The sequence below is a fragment of the Pelobates fuscus genome, chromosome 5, assembly GCF_036172605.1.
Source record: "Pelobates fuscus isolate aPelFus1 chromosome 5, aPelFus1.pri, whole genome shotgun sequence".
Taxonomy (NCBI): domain Eukaryota; kingdom Metazoa; phylum Chordata; class Amphibia; order Anura; family Pelobatidae; genus Pelobates; species Pelobates fuscus.
The window spans coordinates 223,508,996-223,530,377 of NC_086321.1; the positions used below are offsets into that span (position 1 = coordinate 223,508,996).

General features: G+C 41.6%; 1 protein-coding gene across 1 annotated transcript in view; it reads left to right on the forward strand.

Annotated features, from left to right (window-relative positions):
- Nucleotides 1-21,382, forward strand: part of APBA1 (amyloid beta precursor protein binding family A member 1) — a 198,199-nt gene that overhangs the window by 128,831 nt on the left and 47,986 nt on the right. Inside the window, exon 3 of the mRNA XM_063455056.1 lies at nucleotides 18,924-19,022. Coding sequence (XP_063311126.1) covers nucleotides 18,924-19,022 — 99 coding nt within the window. The remainder of the gene's footprint in view (nucleotides 1-18,923; nucleotides 19,023-21,382) is intronic.

The window sequence follows — 21,382 nt, forward strand, 5'->3', positions numbered from 1 at the left end:
CATCCCCCATAATGCTCTTACACCCATAATGCTGGCAAAGAATCATGGGAGGTGTAGTCCAAAACATCTGCAGTGCCGAAGGGTTGCCTATGCCTGCTAGTATTTGTTGAGCACATATGTGTAACAAGCAAAATCATATCTAACAGTATGTAGCGTGTGTGTATGAGATATATTATTATTTCATTTCATTCAATCAGTATGCCACCAATCATCCCTTAAATTTATAGAGCTGTAGGTCATGTTCCTGCATTTCCTAATGGAAAATCACAGCCTGAAATCATTTTGTGGAGTCTATATGATAGATTGTCTGTGTTAATGTTTTAAAGGGTCTCATGGTTGGATTGTTTAATAGATCCCATTTTGATTTATAGCTTAGGTTTGTTGGCATGCACACTGTTGTAACATTTCCTGTGGGTTCTTTTCATTTACGTAAATGGACACGCAGAAGAATGTGTGAATCTTTGTAGGTCACCTTGGGGTATCTGTTAAATTCTTTACTTTTTCATTTAGCGAGATGGAGGTGTTACTGAACGTAGTGTGCCACATGAGGTGACACTATGCTGTCATCTAGCATAATTGACACAGAGCACAACATTATTATTTTTTTCCTTTTGTGGTACTAAATGCTTTTGGAGGATACTCCTTATTTTTAATCCTTTGCTGTAAACCCAAAATGGAATTTAATAATACCCCCCTAATCACACACAAAAGTCCTATTTTAACAGGGGCCTGTGTATTTTATATTTTGTTTGCTTTTTTGGTGTAAATTGAACTTATATGTTAATGATTGTTGTGGGGAATTAGTTTATTTGTTTTGCCTTACACTATTAATATTTATAAAGCACCAGCAAATTCTGCAGCGCTGTACAATGGAAGGACGTACTTGTAACAAAACGGGTTGGGAGCACAGGAACCGAGGGGGGGTTAAGGGCCCTGCTCATTCTAGAGGGAGTGGGTTAAAGTGACACAAGAGGTTCCATGCATGTGAAAAGTGTGGCGTTGAAATAGTTTACAATGAAAGCTTAGATTTTTGGATGATACAGTTGCAGGAGGGGAGGCAACATGGGTATGCTTTCCAAAAGAAGTGAGTTTTCAAAGAGTTTTGGAAGGAACGGATACTGGGTGAGAGACTGACAGAGGAGAAAAGGAAGTTTTATAGGCATGGTGCAGCTCAAGAGAAGTCTTGATGGTGAGTGTCAGGGTGCAAGTACGAACATGGGATAGGCACAGGTCTGTGGCTGAGCATAGTGACCTTGATTAGACATACTTGTGTATTAGTCAGGATAGGTAGGTTAGTAGGAGCAGTGTTATATAGAGTTTTGTAAGCAAGCACCAGTAATTTCAATTAAACCCTAAATGTTATGTGGGGGCAGGGGGGAAGGCATTATAGGTGCAGGCTGCCAAGAAGTACATAAAATTTCACAAAGCCTATTTGCATTCTGCTGCTCGCCCGAGTACAACCATACCCCGCGTGTATAACTTTGCCAAGTGTTTGAGGGACATGTAGTGTCCAAAAACAGACGTTCTAATTTTTTTACATACCTCTTGCTTCCCAGAGACGCTACTTGATCCATGTCATCATCAGGACCGGTGCAAGGATTTCTACCATCCTAGGCAAAGAACCATTTTGCCGCCCCCTCGTGTCACTCACTCACTGACAGACATACACTGGCAGACACACACTTACTGACTGACACACACAGAAACTCACTGACAAACATACACTCACTGACTGACTGACACACAGACACTTACTGACAGACATACACTCACTCACTCACTGACACACAAACACACTGACATACATACACTCACTCATAGACAGACAGACACACGCACACACAGACACCCACTGACAGACATACACTCACACACAGGAAGACACTCACTGACACACAAACACACACACTGACAATCAAACACTCACTCAATGACACACACTCACACACACACACAGGCAGACACTCAATGACATACATACACTCACTGACAGACACACACAGGCAGTCACTCACTGACATACATACACTCACACACTGACAAACACACACAGGCAGACACACACACACACTCACTGACAGTCAAACACTCACCTCCTTGGGATCCAGTGTGTGGGGCAGCTCCTCACTCCTCCCGCCCTCTGTTTACTATGCCGGGGCCGGAATGACGTCATATGATGGCATCACAAATGGCACGCGAGGGAGGAGTGAGAGGCTGCAAGAACAGCCTCCCTCGCCGCCTGGCTTCTCCGCCCCCCTCTCCTCAGGACAGATCACCGGCATTTTTTGGCAGAGCAGGCACCTGCCATCAAGGTAAGAAGGTGCCTGATCTGCCTTACATAGCATAGCTTCGGGGACGCCCTGAGATGGCCAGATGACCCCCCTGTGACAGAGCTCCTCTCGGCGCCCCCACCTTCGGGCGCCTTGAGGATCGGCCCAGCACTGGGGGCGGCTCAAGAGCCGCTCGCCCAGTGCTGCGGCCCCAGAAAGGGGCAGGCAGGCCACCAGGAAACATTCCGGTGGGCGCCCCCAGCAGTCTGGCGCCCTAGGTGAATGCCTAGTTCGCCTAACGGTGGCCCCGGCCCTGGTCATCCTACTGATCAGCATCACACTTTGACTCTAACACTAATCCTAATGCACAGGGAATCCCTCAGCTACTGTCACAGCTAACATCACCATTGACAGTACATACCCTGCACAGCATAAGAAGGATATCTCTCTCATGCAGCAGTTTCATGTCATTTCTGCCAATCACACAGTAATCAGTGCTGGACAGCTTGCACAGCACATCACTGATCACGGCCAGCAGGGAGGCATGCAGGGAAATTCTATTGGTATATTTTCATACCCCAAAGGTATCTCTATTTTAGAGAATCATAGCGGCTGAAAAGCACCTTAATCACTGTACAGAGCTCATCAATCAGTCTGTGGCCACGGAATATGGTCCCAACTGACAGATGGAACATCCAGGTACCAATTGATCACACCAAAACTCCAGGACGTTCCATACCGTCCTAAGGATGGCCTTCTTTCTACGATGCATGGAACATCCTAAGGATGCTAAGGGGTTAATTACCCATTACACTAACACACTTCACTAAACATTAAGCACTAGACTTCCCTGTCAATAACCATTACAGCGGCACTGTCATGTTTTTTTGTTTTTTTTTCTTCCCATTATGCCTCCTGTGTCATAATGATAGTATGCAATCCCTTGCCACTATATTTGTTGTCTTTTCTTCCTTGCACCGGATCTCAATATCTGGGCACAGCCATTCTATTCTCCTCTGCTTATGATGTCTACTGTTTTCCCTTCCGTGGGATTTTACTGAAAAAAAAATTGGCAACTGAAACATGAACCTGGGCTAACACATAGAAACATAGAAACATAGAATGTGACGGCAGATAAGAACCATTCGGCCCATCTAGTCTGCCCAGTTTTCTAAATACTTTCATTAGTCCCTGGCATTATCTTATAGTTAGGATAGCCTTATGCCTATCCCACGCATGCTTAAACTCCTTTACTGTGTTAACCTCTACCACTTCAGCTGGAAGGCTATTCCATGCATCCACTACCCTCTCCGTAAAGTAATACTTCCTGATATTATTTTTAAACCTTTGTCCCTCTAATTTAAGACTATGTCCTCTTGTTGTGGTAGTTTTTCTTCTTTTAAATATAGTCTCCTCCTTTACTGTGTTGATTCCCTTTATGTATTTAAATGTTTCTATCATATCCCCCCTGTCTCGTCTTTCCTCCAAGCTATACATGTTAAGATCCTTTAACCTTTCCTGGTAAGTTTTATCCTGCAATCCATGAACCAGTTTAGTAGCCCTTCTTTGAACTCTCTCTAAGGTATCAATATCCTTCTGAAGATATGGTCTCCAGTACTGTGTACAGTACTCCAAGTGAGGTCACACCAGTGTTCTGTACAATGGCATGAGCACTTCCCTCTTTCTACTGCTAATACCTCTCCCTATACAACCAAGCATTCTGCTAGCATTTCCTGCTGCTCTATTACATTGTCTGCCTACCTTTAAGTCCTCAGAAATAATCACCCCTAAATCCCTTTCCTCAGATGTTAAGGTTAGGACTCTATCAAATATTCCATACTCTGCCCATGGGTTTTTACGTCCAAGATGCATTATCTTGCACTTATCCACATTAAATGTCAGTTGCCACAACTCTGACCATTTTTCTAGTTTACCTAAATCATTTGCCATTTGCCATTGTTGTTTTTTCAAGTTATCCGCTATATATGAGGAAAGGTAGCCACATGAGAAAATAAAGAGAAATTCAGACACAATAAATTATATAGAGTCAGATTTTTGGTGGCCCAGCCACTTTTTAACACTACACTTTTTTAACACTTATACTAACCCTAACCTAAAATTATAATGTAATATAAAAGACCCATAACAGCGAAGCATGTATTAGAGGGGAAATAATGGCACCACTTGAATTCATATCCTGAACGCTTCAATGGTATTAATTTGCCATAATACAGGTTTCATCAGTATACATCCCTTTTCTCTCTCTCTCTGTATACTATATACATATATTCCTGATAGTTTTCTTGACTTTTGTTTGTGTCTGTGCTAAACAGCTTTGCACCCTACCTACATTTAAATGCAAAACAAAAATGTCATCTACAGTTTATTTTTTTTCAAAACTAGAAATGGGTCTGGTGGTATTTGATACTGAAAGTGATACTGGCAGAGTGTCATGTAATATTTATAAGAAAGTAATTTAAGTCATCTCGAATAACTGGAGTCAAATCTCTCTCCTGTTACCAAAACACAACCAATTCCACCTGAATGTTTGAGGTTGCAGTACTGAGCATTCTTACTGCAGTTTAAAATCGAGCACCAGTCTGATCCTAATGGAAAATTTTTGGACCTACCAAGCTGAGCACCGCGGTGAGGATGTAAGTTTTATTAGATGAAATATTCCAACATGTTTATTAAATTAATAGATTCATAAATTAATAGATTCCACAATTTTAGATCTTCTAAAATAATTTTTTTAAAAAAGTTACAAGATGTTTCTTATTTTGCAATTGCATTCTGATTTGCTTGTGTCTTTTTCTAATATTGACATTTAAGTCAAAACATTTAAGTTTAAGTCACTTAAAGTCTGAAAATATTTGTGTTAGTGTAGTCTTTATTTCATCTCCATATTATATGTTAGGGGGCATGCAACCACATGGAAATGTGTTTTACAATAGAACAGTTGTAAAATCTGGTGAAAGCAGCTTCATGATGGTTAATTATAATCAGCATTTGTTGTATTTTCATTGTTTAGCGTATAGCACACTTCATTTTGTGTTCTTATTTAAAGAAACCTAGTATTCTAATTTGTAAGACAAAAAATGTGGTTAACCCTTTCTTTGCTATACTGTTTATAACCTATGATAACATAAACGAATGAAGCACCGGAATCGTTCTATATATGCTTATAGTATAAAATTTATAGAGCCAGAGTTCTAATGTTCTTAAGTTTATGTCTAAAGCATCAGAAAATACTAAAGACCGACCGAACAATATTCATGTACATAACTGTGAGAATAACTATTTATTAACCAATGGTCTAGGCAACTTATGAGATAAAAGTCAAGGAGACATAATGGTTTTATTTCAATTTTAACCATGTTAATGTTTTGGATATTTGCTGAACAGACGTTTATAAGCATATCTCCAAATGTTGGTAGGTATGTGTGGGGCAGGACAAGAGGGGCAAGTTATTGATGTGCAAGTGGGTTGGACCTCCCAGGAAAAGTGTTCTCACTTTTTCACACCGATGGGCTGATGAGTTGGCTAGCTACACTCAGGGCACCCATATGCAGAAAGCTGTTGAAGTTTGGGATCACCCTCTTTCTGCAGATGAGGGACTGGGAGGTAGCACTCCTCCAGTATGGACATTAGAGGTACTTAGCTAGACATACTAATAGTGGCAGTCTGTTGGAAAAACATTGGTATTTTTTTAAGCTTCGCAGAAAGAAGCCCTCAAATTTCCTATATTCTTAAGGCAGCAATGACTATAGTATTCATCACTAGAGGAGGAGTTACCCCCTAGCAGGTAATTATTGCAGTTTATAAAAACTGCAATAATTACATGCTCAGGGTTAAGGGTGATGAGAGTTTGAAGTGAAGTGAAGTGAAATGAGCTGAAGTGGTCGGGGTGCCTACACTGTCCCTTTAAGGATACTCTAGGGATAAGGTTAGGGTAGGTGTACAGTTAGTGTAAAAAAATGATGTCCATTTAATTTTCCCATTTCTTTGTAAGAGTACTTTCATAATTGTAAGTACAACACCCAGCTAGATTGTTTCTCTTCTTAGCGTTACAAATATTATTCACCCCCCCCCCCCCCCACACACACACACACACACACACACACACACACACTCACTGTCTGTCCGTAAGTATAGCTTTCTCTCTGCCATTCTGTTTTCTTAAGGGACCTCTCACTATGGGGACCTGTCTGGTACAGCATGAAAGCTAGGTCACTTCATTGACAATCAGGGTGAGCGTGCCAGCGTGTGATTGCCCTTTGAAGCAGTACCAGATATATCCCTGGCGGCATGCTGTGAAGAGCTAGAAGGCTTATACCATATTGTAGATAAAACATTAGGAATCTAAAGTAAGCAGGCAATAAAAATTGTTTTTGGATAAATCATATGTTGGGTTTGTAACTAACACTGCTGGATATATTTTAACTTTATTTTGTTTATATCACGTGTGTATGTATACGGAGACAAGATACATAACAATAAATTAAATATTATGGGAAAATAATACACTGAGCCATCATTAAAAGACAAAAGACACATTCCGGGCACCATAACAACTTCATCTCCGTGAAGTGGTTATGATAAATGGAGCTTACTGGCTCTGTCCTACCTTCAAGTGTTAAACTGTTTTCAAATGTTTTAATACTAAAGGCATATCCTAAGACACTGGTCTGCTGCCTCTCCTCCTCTGCCCAGGATAATGTGAAAAAAATTAGCTGAAACTGTAAGCCTAATATTGGCTACCCATCCTGAGTATAGGCTTAAAATGTACATATGTGTAGTCATGGTGGGTGACCAGCGAGAGGGTACCAGCATCTCAGTGCTTCTGTATTAGCCCAAGCACAAAACCAGCAGATCGGAACCTGGGAACAGATCTTTAGTTAAAAAGTCTAACACTTAATAGTAAGACAACTCCAGGCACCATAACCACTTCATTGACATAAATTGCAAATGGTGCCCATATTTCTTAAAATTCTACACTACCCCAACCCGAATTCTAGTCGGTACTTCAACCTTAACACACTAACCCTAATATAAAAATATAATGTAATATAAAGAATGCATAATGAGAAGGTGTGTATTAAGGAAAAATAATGACATCTCAGGGTTTTTGAGACATTTGTAAACCATTGCACCTATTTATTTTGCTTCAAAAGGGACCCCTCTAGTAGTATTGTATAACCCTAGTCTAGGTGTAAAATGTAAAAATCATAAAATATCTTCTTCCATACTTTTAGAGGTCATAGTGCTTACACTAACCCTTTAAACATACAGTGCGCAATAGCAGTTCCATTTCTTTTTTTCTTTTTTTTATTTGCATAAAGTCATGGTACAGATATCACTGTTTTGTATACATAGAATATTGAGAACTAACAATTATCTGTAAGCGTCAAATACATAGAAAAGAAGAATTTGTTGATAACAATTGTCTATATGGTTTGTGAAACAAGATGTGTTTAAGTAAATACAAAAACAAAGAACAAAGATAACCCTGGTAAAATGGTATGGAGTGTATGTTGGAAGTTTTCCCCTTCGGTTAGCTTGCCCATGCTATTGCGTCTTGCCCAAGGATGCGTGTGGGATCCCCCCTCATGGGGAATGCTGAAGGTACGTGCACCACCAGGACCAGATAGATGTGTAAGAGTGGTATCTGTCTGAAAGGGAGTAGCAAATTTCCTCCATATTCCTAGTGGTTTCCACTCTTTGGATCCAATCTCTTATGGGCGGCGAGTTTGATTTTTTTCTAGTATATAGGAATCAATTGGTTTGCTGCTGTTATCAAATGTAGAAGTAGTTGAGTTTTTTCTTTGGGAAAGTTTGGTGGTGGGAGAAGGAAGATGAAAGAATCAGTTTTTCCCCCAGTATCGTCTGTATGAGGCTAGAAATGCGCCTCCAGTAGGTTTGTATTTCTGGGCAAGACCACCAGATGTGTGATGCTGTGCCTGAGGGGCGATGGCATCTACAACATTGATCAGAGGATTGGGGGAAAATGGCTCTTAGTCTCGCTGGTGTATAATACCATCTAACTATTCTTTTATAGTTACTCTCTTGGGTCTCTGTGTTTCTAGATGTTTTGTGAATATTTCTAAAGATTTTGTGCCACCTATCAGGTGGTATGGTGATATTGAGCTCCGATTCCCATGCAGAAGTGAAGGCCTGATGATGTTTGGGCTGTATGGAGAGAAGGAGAGTGTACATGATAGAGATAAGCTTCTTTTTTAATATGTGCCCCTTGCAGTATTTTTCAAAGGGTGTTAGTTCTCGGAGTGCCCTCTGAGCCAAGTGTCCTTTCTTTAAAAAGTGTACCATTTGAATATGAAATATGAAAACATTTGCATTGCTGTGATATCAGTCTCCAGTAACAATTTGTGTAAAGGTTTGATTTCATTCCCTTCAATTACTGCGTCCACTGACAAGTATTGTGAGTAATGATATTGCTTATATATTTTCCCATCTGCTCCAGGAGGGAACAGGGGGTTGTGAGTGATCGGATACAGTGGTGAGGGATAGGGGGATATGTCCTGATGTGAGCTCCTGATATGTGCTCCCATAGTCTGAGCGTAGGGGTGATGGTAGGATGTGTGCCATGGTGTAGTAAGAAAGATCCTACCTTGTGCCACGGGATTGTGTAGATCGGGGTTCTGAAATAGGCGGCTTCCAGTTTCACCCATTGCTTATCTGAGTGTGGCATAACTTGCTATATATGCTGTATAAAATAGTTACACCACACTCAGGATTTTGGACTTCTGATTCAAAAATATTAAAGTGAAATATAAAGTTGCATTCCCTACACTATAATTCCCTCTGGTCCTCCCCTCCCCCAGCATGAAAAAGGTTTAAAAAAACAAAACAAAAAAACCTTGCACATTCTCCCGATTCCAGCTATGATCTCTCTCGGCGGTCCGCCTCCTCCTCCAACCGACTCATAGGGGAAGCTAATGCGCATGTGCTGCAAGCACGTTAGGCCCTCCTCATAGTAAAGCATTGCTTTCTTATGATGATCTTACTGATGCTGAATGTATAGCCCAAAAGTAGGTTAGCAACCATGAAGTGCCTCTAGTGCATGCGACCCACAATGAATATCCTCGGCCCTGCTGCCCTGGGGCTGCTGACAGCGACCAGCTGCAAGACAGGAAAGATCTTTCCTGTCTGATTCATGGCCGATCACACGCTTCTGCGCCCGCAAGAGCGCAGAGTGTTGCTCTGTCTGTAGAGCAAACCAGCCACTCCCCCTTCCCTCCTGCTCAGCGGATCAGCAGAGTGTCTCGCCTGCGTGAGCAGAGACGAGCAGGGCTGGAACTGGAGGATGGACAGCTCATCTTAAGGAAGGAGAAGACGGTCTTGGGGACCTTACTGTGTAGTGTGTTAAATTGGGGAGGGCAGTGTATTAATTTGAGGGAGGGGACAGTGTATTAGTTTGGGCGGAGGGAGGAGGCCAGTGTATTGAATTGGGGGAAGGAGAAGGCAGTGTTTTAGAGTGGTGAAACAAGGACAGTGTATTAATGTGGGGGAGGGAGGGTAGTGTGTTAAATTAGAGTGGAGGGAGGGGCGTCAGTGTATTAGATTGGGTGGAGGGGGCAGTGTATTAGAGTGGAGGGAGGGGGGCAGTGTTTTAGATTTAAGGGCAGTGTATTTGATATAGGGGCAATGTATTGTATTTGTGGGCAGTGTATTAGAATGGGAGGAGGGGGCAGTGTATTAGAACGCTCCCCATAGAGATGCTGATTTGCCACACAATCAAAATAGCCTCCCAATGCTTTGCTATGGGAAAGCATTGGGTTGGCTGAGATAATCAAGTTTAATCTCAGTCAAAGTAAAGAACACACTGTATTTGTGGGCAGTGTATTAGAATGGGAGGAGGGGGCAGTGTATTAGAACGCTCCCCATAGAGATGCTGATTTGCCACACAATCAAAATAGCCTCCCAATGCTTTGCTATGGGAAAGCATTGGGTTGGCTGAGATAATCAAGTTTAATCTCAGTCAAAGTAAAGAACACACCCATAGGACTTCAAAATCAACCCGAAAACGTAATTAGTTTTTTACAGCTGTGCAACAGCATACATTCACATTTCAGTCGCATTACCAAACCTTTCTTAATATGTCAAGGTAGTATATACAAATGAAAGTCTGCTTAAAATAAGCAGTGCTCCTTAAAACCTTGTTTGTTTGGCCCATGTTAGCCTTTGAGTTTGACATGCTTGTTCTAGCGGCTGTTTGATTGACAGTCACTAAGGGCAGTCTTAGTCCTGCAATGTAATCATTGCAGTTTCTCTAAAACTGCAATGATTTACAATGCAGGATTAAGGGGGTCATGGATACGGCACATAGCCCACTATAACTAGCTGAGGTGGTCTGTGTGCCTCAAGTGTCCCTTTAAGTTGAATGTCTCTTCAGCACATTCTTGTGGTAATACAAAGTTGCTTGTTGTTTTCATCTTTCCATTTGACCATTTTATTTCGCAGGCAGTAAGACTGTATTTGCAGCTAACATACCTGTGTTTTTAAGCCTGCTTTTTCTTCTCCTAACAAATAGGTTGTTTCGGGTTTTAAACCAAACATAATTTTGTTTTTACTTGCATCCTTAATCTGTCTACAATTTACTGTGCAGGCTAACTATGGAAGAAAACTTTGCCGCATACCCTTAAACTACAATCTCTGCAATGCAGTGCTGTATAGCAAGGAGTATCTAGATGTGAGATTGCAATCATTGTCCCCAATGTGACAAAGGTATTCAAGGAAAAATAAAGGGTATTAGTAAATTACCACATAATTTTTCTAGCACACAATACAAAATACTTTAGAAAGTTTACTAAAAATGTTTTATTTCTTAAAGGGATCCAATGACAAAAAAAGCTTTGTATTGATGGTTCAGCATTTTTTTTTTTTAAATCTTTATTAATAGTGTCTCGCAGTCCTTCACTTGCTACTTACTTTGCTTTGACTTTTCTGTCCAGTTTATGCTACATACCTACTTTGAGATTGAGGCTTGCGATGCCAATATATAATTCTGCACTTCTTTATTAGAGTTCTTTAATATCTAAGTGTGTTTTAATTAATAGTCAAGTTAATTAAATAAAGGCTGCCTTGAAATGGTATGCATATGGTGTATGCTACAATATCCATGGTGCCTGATCTTGCCATTGACATGGCAACAAAGATCACCAGCAAACTAAACATCAGACCATGAGCAAATACATGCTCCTCACTCTTTCTGCATCTTGTTAAAGGGACACTATAGTCACCAGAACCACTACAGCTTAATGCAGTGGTTTTGTCCCTGCAGGTGTTTTCAATGTGTTTACTCTGCTGCCTAGTAACATCTCAAGTGGTAGTCACTCAGATGATCCTTCCTAGTCCAGTGCTGCACTGTGCACAGCAACCACGTGCAGCTTCTCCACGCGAAGTGAAAGCATTGGCTGAAATCATCAAGATTAATCATCCCAGCCATGGAGGCAGATTCAGCTGTGGCCAGAACAGCGCGGCGAGGGAGAAAAGGTGCATAAACTCACCTTTAACTCCACAAAAAGGGGGCCAGTCACCAAAACATTTATTCCAGCACTATAGCTATCATCAACAGCTTCTTCTCATCCTCCGCAATATCGGTCTACAAGGCATTGCTCTCTCCTGGTGCTCCTCCTACTTTTCCCTGCACTCTTTCAGTGTTTCTTTCTCTGGCTCTGCTTCTTCTCCCCAACTCCTCTCTGTTGGTGTGTCTCCCCCCCCCCCCCCCCCAAGATTCAGTCCTCAGTCCTCTACTGTTCTCCTATATACTATACTATACTGCCTCCCTTGGTAAACTCATTAGCTCCTTTGGCTTCCACTATCATTTCTATGCGGATGACACGCAAATCTATCTGTCCCCTGACTGCCTCTCTGCTATTTCTAACTTGATGGCTGCCCACTTCCTTAAACTCAACTTTACCAAAACTGAAATTCTGGTCTTTCCTCCCTCAAGTGTTGCTACTCCTATGTCTCCCTCCCTCCAAGTCAACGGTGCTAACATCAGCTCCACCACGTAGGCTCGCTGCCTAGGTGTTCTATTTGACTCCGACATCTCCTTCACGCCTCATGTTCAGTCTGTTGCCAAATCCTGCCGCTTCCATCTCAAAAACATTGTGTGCATCCGACCCTACTTAACACCAGATGCGACTAAGGTGCGACTAAGACTACTGTAATCCGCTTCTAAGTGGTCTTACGTGCTCCCAACTTGCACCGTTACAGTCCATAATGAATGAGGCGGCGAGGCTCATCTTCCTGTCCGCCCGCACCTCCCATGCCTCACCCTTCTGTCAGTCCCTACATTGGCTTCCTGTAAGATATAGGGCTCAATTTAAAATTCTGTTTTTTTCTTTCAAATCTCTACATAATGCTGCTCCCACCTATCTATCCTCCCTAATACACAGGTATGTCCCATCTAGGCCTTTACGCTCTGCTGCAGACTTACGTCTGTCTTCTGTCCGTACTCCCTCCTCTGATGCTCGCCTTCAAGACTTCTCGAGGGCTGCACCGTTCCTGTGGAACTCACTTCCCTCCTCCGTTAGATGCTCACCCAGTCTCCACTCCTTCAAAAAATCATTAAAAACCCACTTCTTCATAAAATCGTATCAATTAAACTGTAAATAGCTCCTGACTGATTCCTCTTTTGCAACTGTCATTAGTTTAATACTATCCTTACCTTTTTGTGTCATTTTACCCCACTCCCTCTAGCATGTAAGCTCATTGAGCAGGGCCCTCAACCCCTCTGTTCCTGTGTGTCCAACTTGTCTGGTTACAACTACATGTCTGTTCGTCCACCCATTGTAAAGCGTTGTGGAATTTGACGGCGCTATATAAATAATAACATACTAATATAGCATTTCTTTAATACTCCGTAGATGGATTCAAATATTTGAAATGTTCACTCACTCCACAAGACTAACATAAACTGCTTAAAGTGGCTCTGTCACCTCAAACTAAACTTTCTCCTGTTGTGTCTTCTTCCCTTTCTATTACAGAAACTGCTCTTCTCTTCATTTCTGATCTATTTCTGTTTAAAAACATGAAACACAGTAGGGACTACTTTGTCTTATGTATGAACCTACACTTGGCAAGCTTGACAAAGGATCTAGCTTGAGGCTAGTTTCACCCTTTGTTAATTGAGAGAGGAAGGGGAACTTGCCTTAAGCTACAGCCTTTTGCTGTATTTGTCACATAGGAAATATACATGAACTAAACTTTCTCCTGTTGTGTCCTCTTCCCTTCCTCTTATAGAATCTGCTCTTCTTTTCTTCATTTCTGATCTATTTCTGTTCAAAAACATTAAACAAAGTAGTCCCTACTTTGTCTTATGATTTAAAGAGAAATAGATCAGAAAAGATGAACAGATTTTGAAAGAGTAAGAGAAGAGGACACAACAGGAGGCAAGTTTGAGGTGACAGAGCCAGAGCTTTAAACATCTAGTTCCTGTGTTCTGGGTTTATGAGATGCAGTTAAAACAAATTTTGTTTTTATTAGCATTTAGCTGACCATATATTTCTAAACCGTTAATCACTGGTTTTGCAGACTTGTGACTCAATTGTTATTTATTCTCAATTCAGATATCTCTCTTGATTTGGCTGATGTTTCTTGTCCTCCATAAGTGCCAAATTCCTCGAATCCTTTGATGGTCTTGGCAACATAAACACACATTTGTAATTTTTGCAGTTTGACCAACCCTAATGAAATAACCTGATTTAATTTACTATCAATTCTTTGTTTCCTGCTCCGGCAGCTAGGCTTAGAAAATCGGATATGAATTTTGCTATTTACACAGTTTCTTGAATTTCTCAAAATGGCAAGAGAGAATCAAGGGTTTGTTCACTAAATTGGAAATTGGGGAGAACTTACAAGGGAACCGCTAACTTCGGACAAAAGTAGCCAAACTGTAAAAATAGCTTATAGAATTCCAGTTTTGCAAAAATGACCTAAAATCACCAGAATGTTAAGGTTAATCGATGAACAACGATTCCAGAGGCAGCTGCACTGAGCCTTAAAGGACCACTCCACACCCCAAAAGCACTTCAGCTAGTATCTTGGTCTAACCCAGTTTATAAAAGTGCTGATTTCTTTGCAGCCTCCTTCCGTTAGCTCCCCTAAACAAAGTGATTTAACTTCTAAATGTAAGAGAATAGACTGCAGGGTCATGCTCTATAGACCAAAACCACTCCTTTAAGATAAAGTTATTTGGTGCTTATGTCCCTTTAATTTATAAATCAGTTGTCAAGCTTTTGTGACTGGGTAAAGTTTTTTCATTCCGCCTTGTGCGGTTTGTACGGTTTGTAGTTTTTTTTTATTAATTTATTTAAAAAAAGGTAAGGACGTATTTCACTATCGGAATTACTACCTATGCATTTATTTACAATAAATTATTTAACATCTATCTCCCTAACCAATTAAATCCTAATATAAACCCTCAAATATCTAGTGTCCACAAAACAATAATCTAATCAAACTTAAAAAGAAACACTCTAAGGTTATAAATAAATGTGTATATATATATATATGTATAATTTATTTACCAGGCGTCATAGTCATTAAAGCCCACTATAATGGTTATGAAGCTAGGAGTACCCTGGAAAAAAATGTTTTGGAGTACAGATGTCAGGAGTATTGATAAAAGTATAGAAGCGGAAGATTGAGGCTTATAATGTAAATTTCCCAAGTCCCTTGGATATATATGCTTCCTGACTCCTTACTGACAGCACTGGTTCAAACTGATTGGCTGAAGGATACCCAGACCAGTACCAAAACGTTGTTGCTCTCATTGATCCACAGGCCACAAAGGTAATCCAGTTAAATGTACAATAGGCAAAGGATGAAGATTTAACCATCAGCGATATGAAGCCAGGAGTAAAATAGTAAAATACATGCTTCCCTATCACACAGAAAACATTTTGTGTAGAAAGAAAACGTATTCAGAAGGTATGGTTGCTTTCAGATATAGTAACATGAGAATCTGTATCAGCAAATTCCCAAGGCCCCATCTCTCTTCAACCTGTCAGACCTCTGAAAGTTCTCCTAACGTCCTTTATTAGTATTCCTGTAGAGTGTTTGCATCATTAGACGTGCGCTGTGTGTTTTGAGCTCTGTTGTGTCAGTTAGAGATTTATTGGTAAATAGCTGCAAATATTAGCTTTTCTTGAAAAACTATGAGCGTGTATGTTAGGTAGCTGTGAATTGTTATCCACTTTCCTTGAATTAAACATGCTTTTGTAAGATCAGCATATTGACGTGACTTTCATTGCTTTGTTACTTTGTTTAATTTGTTGTATTGTGGCTGACATTGATTAGTAGGGCCAGGAGTTTTAGGTTTGAACCTATTCTGTTTTCATGAATTTACCCATTAACATTTTATTTAGGGCTTCAAATAGCAGAGAAACAAAACATTTCAGTTATCGGGTACTAAAAGGATCTAATTTGGAGATTTTCACTACCCCCAAACTCCCCCCCAAACATGTTGACCCCGCAGCTTAAAATATTGCCGCTCTACAGCTTCCAGTGACACCTCTGCAAAATAATGGAGCAAAACCCCACTATTTCAATCAGATGATCAGAGGGACTATCTCATCGGCCGCAACATGTGCACTAGCCTCCTAATGCTTTCCTATGGGGTCATTGATCTAAAAAAACTCCTAAAATATATCTTGACATTATGTGGCCAGATGGAGTGCCGGACAAGTTACATTTACTGGTGACAGGCAGTACAGCTGACATTAAAAAAACAGTGATTGTTTGAAGACTTTCCACCCTCTTATGGCTCACCTCATCTGTCTAGCACTTGGGCTCCAGTGGGTAGGTGGGTGAATTCAGGAAAGTGCTCTGTTGTCAACAGATCATCTCTTCCTGAACACTCCCATTCGAATGGTTATTTTTTAAGGAGAAGACTTTATTGACCTCTCTCTCTTTACATACTGTAGTAACATATAGGGGATCATAACTACAATACATAATGCAGAAAACTGTACAGGAATCATAGAGACCATCTATATCCTAGGAAATTTAATTCTGTCTTGTAACTGCATAAAAGATGTTCCTGCCAGTGACAATCGCACAAAGCTGGTGCTGCATAAATATGGTGTGCCATATTTCCGTTTGCCTTAAAAAATAAAAACATTTAAATTCCTACATACCAAGTTTTAAAACCTACAAAATCCTAAAACAGAGATAAAAACCTCTTTACATATTTAAGATCTAGTTTAGTTTACTAATCGGTTCACTGGTTTGTCAAAACTACTCCTTTGTACATACAAATGGCAGCACACTAGCTGTTGGACCACACAATGCCCAGTCATGTACTAAATACTCACACAACACTATAGGAATATTCACTTTGCAAATACATTGCACACTTTTCCTTGCTGAAGAGTGTGTCCTCTTTTATTTTCATTTTACAAACAAAGTGCAGATTTCAATAGACATTGGCAATTTTATAAATTAACCTTGTTACACTCCCCTGTCTGTCAATCAGACAGGGGGTCAACCAATTATTGTTTTTTTTTTCCCGATAATATAAAAATAGTACAAGGCAAGTGAATAAATGGCGCTACGAGTAATTTACTATACATAATAATATATGAAAGATAAGTGTAACAATAGTGGAGCTGTACCTTTGTAGTGTGAAAAGGCTCTAAAACACTCCTAATACAACAGTTACATATATCGTTGTGTATGTCAGCCCTCTGTTTGTCTGAGGCACTCTGACCATCAGAACTTTTGCACAAATTCAAGTGCTTCTGATGATACTCTCACTGGGACCGGGAACAAGGAAACAAACCCAGGACTATAGGACAGAAGTGAGCACTAATGGCAATCATGCATTCAGATTTGGCTGCTGCAAAACATTGAAAAGTGTGTGTCTAATGATCAGCAAAATATATTAATAGCTTCATTGAGATGTGTGTGTTTAAATATCTTGATATCAGGGCCGTCTATAATATGAATAGGACCCTGGGCAAAGAATTTTGTTGGGCCCCCTCGGCCCTGCGACCCTCTCAATCCACCAACCCCCCAATTACGCCCAACCCCCAATCACACTGACATATTGACACATACACACACAGACAGACATATTAAAACATTCACAGATACATACTGACACACACATACACTGACACACAAATATATACTGGCAGACATATTGACACACATTCAGACATACTGACACACACACAGACGCACATACATACACACAGACACATACACTGACAGACGTATTGACACACACACAGACATGCTGACACACACAGGCATACTGACATACACACAGGCATACTGACATACACACAGACATACTGACACACAGACATACAAACACACACACAGACACATACACTGACAGATGTACTGACACACACACAGACACATACACTGACAGAAATACTGACACACACACACAGACATGCTGACACACACAGGCATACTGATATACACACAGACACATGGAAACACAGACAGACGTACTGACACACACACAGACAGACATACTGACACACACAGAAATACTGACACACACACTGACAGAAGTATTGACACACACAGAAATACTGACACACACAGAAATACTGACACACACACACTGACAGAAGTATTGACACACACACAGACATGCTGACACACACAGACACACTGAAACACAGGCAGAAATACTGACACACACACACAGACATACACACACAAACATACTAACATACATTTAGCCACCCTCCAACCACCCTTACCTTTTCTGGAGGGTGGTTTCCCTGGAGTCCAGTGGCAGGCTGAGGCAGTTGGGAGTTCCACTCTGAAACTCCCCTCCTCCCTGCCTTTCTCCTCCTGTGCGGCTCTAATCTCCGATGGGAGGAAGTGACGCGCGGCACTCACTTCCTCCCAGCCGGCTGCCGAACAGGAAGGGGCCCGGTCGCGCTGTTTAAGCGTAACAGCGCCCGACTGGGCCCCTGCTGGCACATGCCCACCGGGTGGCCCTTTGTGCATGGGCCACCCGGGGGCCCTCTTTAGCATGCGGGATTGTGCGGCTCTGTGCAGCCGCACTGCCGGGTCCAAGGGGGGCTGCACAAATCGCGGGGCCCACGGAGCAGCTGCTCTGGGGCCCCCCAGGAGCAACAGGGCCCGGGGCAGCTGCCCCGTTTGCCCCACGCTAAAGACGGCCCTGCTTGATATGAAGCAAAGACCAAGCTGTAGCTTTTAAATTGACGCAGCATTTATTTACAAGATCTGTATGGAGTAATCCACCTTAAATTGTAACATTATATTCTGTACTATGAACAATTCACTTTTGGTTATCAATTTCTGTTTACATTGAGGCAGTTAGAGATCAGTTTTTAATTTATTGATGCAGTTAAGTTCGCAAGCTGGGGCAGACTACACACTCATAGACGTCATAGAATGATTAAAGTAGAGGAAGAGTCATCTTTCACTTCTTATAGGCTGAATGTAAGCTTTAGGAAGATGTTGGCGTGTTCATATTAAAAATTATATTTCCATGAAGATTGCTTGCTTTAGTAGACTATATACCTGCTATCACAATGCTGAGTGTGAAGTCCCACAATGTCTGTGTGCATTAGGAGTTTGCGTTTTTTTATCTTTTTGTAATATCTGTTCCTTTTTTCTTTGTATATTTAGTCTCCTTCTCCAGAATCTTCATCACCCCAGGGAGCAGAATCAACAAATAGACATCATCAAAATGCCTGTGATTCTACAGAATCCTCGTCAAATAAAGAGGTATCTTTCCTACACCTTGTGATTCTGTTGTGTTCATTTCTTATGTGCATTTTGTGCCATTATTTATTCCTGTGGAATAAAGGGTTGAGCATAATTTTTAAAAGGAGCACTCCACACACATAGAGGACTTCAGCGTGGTGAAATGCATTATGTGTCTTATAAACTGTCACAAATGTGACAGACTTCAAAGTACTAATTTTAATAAAAATTGGCACCTTTATAATTGAGACTGAAACATCTCTCAGTCAATGAGGTTTTCTTCTGCTTCTATTGGTTTCGGAGAACATCAGACACCATAATGGAACTGCTGGTTTTAAATATATATTTGCCAACACATTTGTAGTGCTGCATTGGTTTGTGTTTATCTTGTTTAAGGCAGCAGTTCGACTTTTTTTTTTTTACTGGACTGAGAATTGGTGGGTATTCAAAGTTTATTTTAAATAACAAGAGGGGGGGCGGAGCCAAGCCAGCAAGCTGACAAGTCGTGCCTAGCATGATCTCCTGCTGCACGGGCTACTCACTCGACGTTTACTCGGGCTACAGTGCTAGAAACCCCATGCAATGCAGCTACGCGGATGGGGGAAGCCAGTGGGTACCTGAGGATACCAAACTCGACGCCTTGAACAACCGGGAACAGCTACCGCAAGTAGAGATCTAGTGGAGACAGCGGAGGGGAAGGACGGCTGCTTTCCCCTTACTGCTGCAAGTCCCAAGCGAACAGGCCCCCCCCACCCCCTATGGACTGGTGGGGGATATCCCGGTCCCCGCCAGAAGTAGCACCCCACACCACAAACCCTGCGGAGGACTTGGCAGGCCTCACAAACTACACGGGCTCAGGACTACCTAAAATTTCAAGATTCTAGCAGCACGCACATGCAACAGCAGGATCTGCCAGACCCCGGCAATGCATGAAGAGACTCTATTGCAGTTATTTTTGACAGATTCTGGGTCAAACTGCTGACCTGTATTGAACCAGCTCTGACCACCCCTATCCCGACAGAACAGGACCACGTGCACACATAGAGGGGGACTGGGAAACCACCTCAGGGCACAAAACGACCCCCCACCTGAGCCGCCCCAACAAGATCCACACCCAGGCTGAGAGGAACCAGGGCCGCAACCCACAGGTACCGGCAACACAGGTGCCAGGGCCTCAAGGCTAAAGCGACGACCGACCGCGCCTGACCGCACAACCTACCGCACCACCCCGACAGGGAAGACCCTGGACCTCAACAGCTCCCAGGCTCGTGGCAGCAGGGTACCAGCTCTCACACAACGCTGGGGCCGAAGTGGTGTCTCACCTCCACGATGCTGCACTAGCCCCCCACCAGGACTAAACCCAAACAAGAGCAATAGCCACTCAGGGGTATCGGATGATAACTCGCTCATCGTACTAAGGGGATGGCACGTCAACCCGCAACTTGAGTCCGCAAAGCACCGAAAAGGACTTACTATAATATTGAAGTGGCCGATGTGCCTTACTTTGTGTCTATGACATGCCTATTTCACACGCTTTTACTTTTATTTTCACGTTTTACTCTAGTACCTGATGTTTTCTTTGCGTAATGGTCTATCAACTGTAGCCATATCAGTTCATCTAATCTAATGATCGACAGACATAGCCTGTTGAGTATCAGATGCTAATAATGTTTGCAAGTTTACGGAATGGAGTCATGTTACCCAATATACCTACTCTTGTGCAGACATGCTGACTCACCTAGGAAAATAGATATGCCCCCATAGCTGGTAGTATTAAGCAGGATGGCAGCTTAGCATGATAACTTTCTAATAGACGAATGCTGCAACTAGCCTGTATTAGGAATGGTAGTTAGGAAAAAATGTCTAGCAATCTTTCTGTTTTCTCATGACTAATATACAACTGTGCCTACCTAGTCTTTTATGCCACCTATTTTGCAGGGCACTCATTAATTGCTCAACGAGAGGACATATCTGCCCTACTGCAAGCAATATCACTGTGTAAACTATGCCTACGTTACGCAACAGTTTAGCATGTTTCTACTTCACCTAATTAATATAAAACGAGGCTTTAAGAACTAGGAAATGTTAAATTATGCTGTGATGTCCCTAAACTGTATCCCAAACGTACATTTCCCTTTCTTCTTTCTGTACCACCCAGCTTCCATGCCTCAATAAAAATGTTTTTTAAATAAATAACAAGAGAGACCCTAAATCAAAAAGTAACATTATAATATTAAAAATAAATATATTTAATTTTAACATTAGAAGGTTTCTTTAACAATAGTAGTGCAACTAAAATATTGCCAGAAGCATACATAGCCCAATATTGTAAAGACATTTTAATGGAACTGCAGGTGACTTCGTGGTTCGGCAGGGTGGGG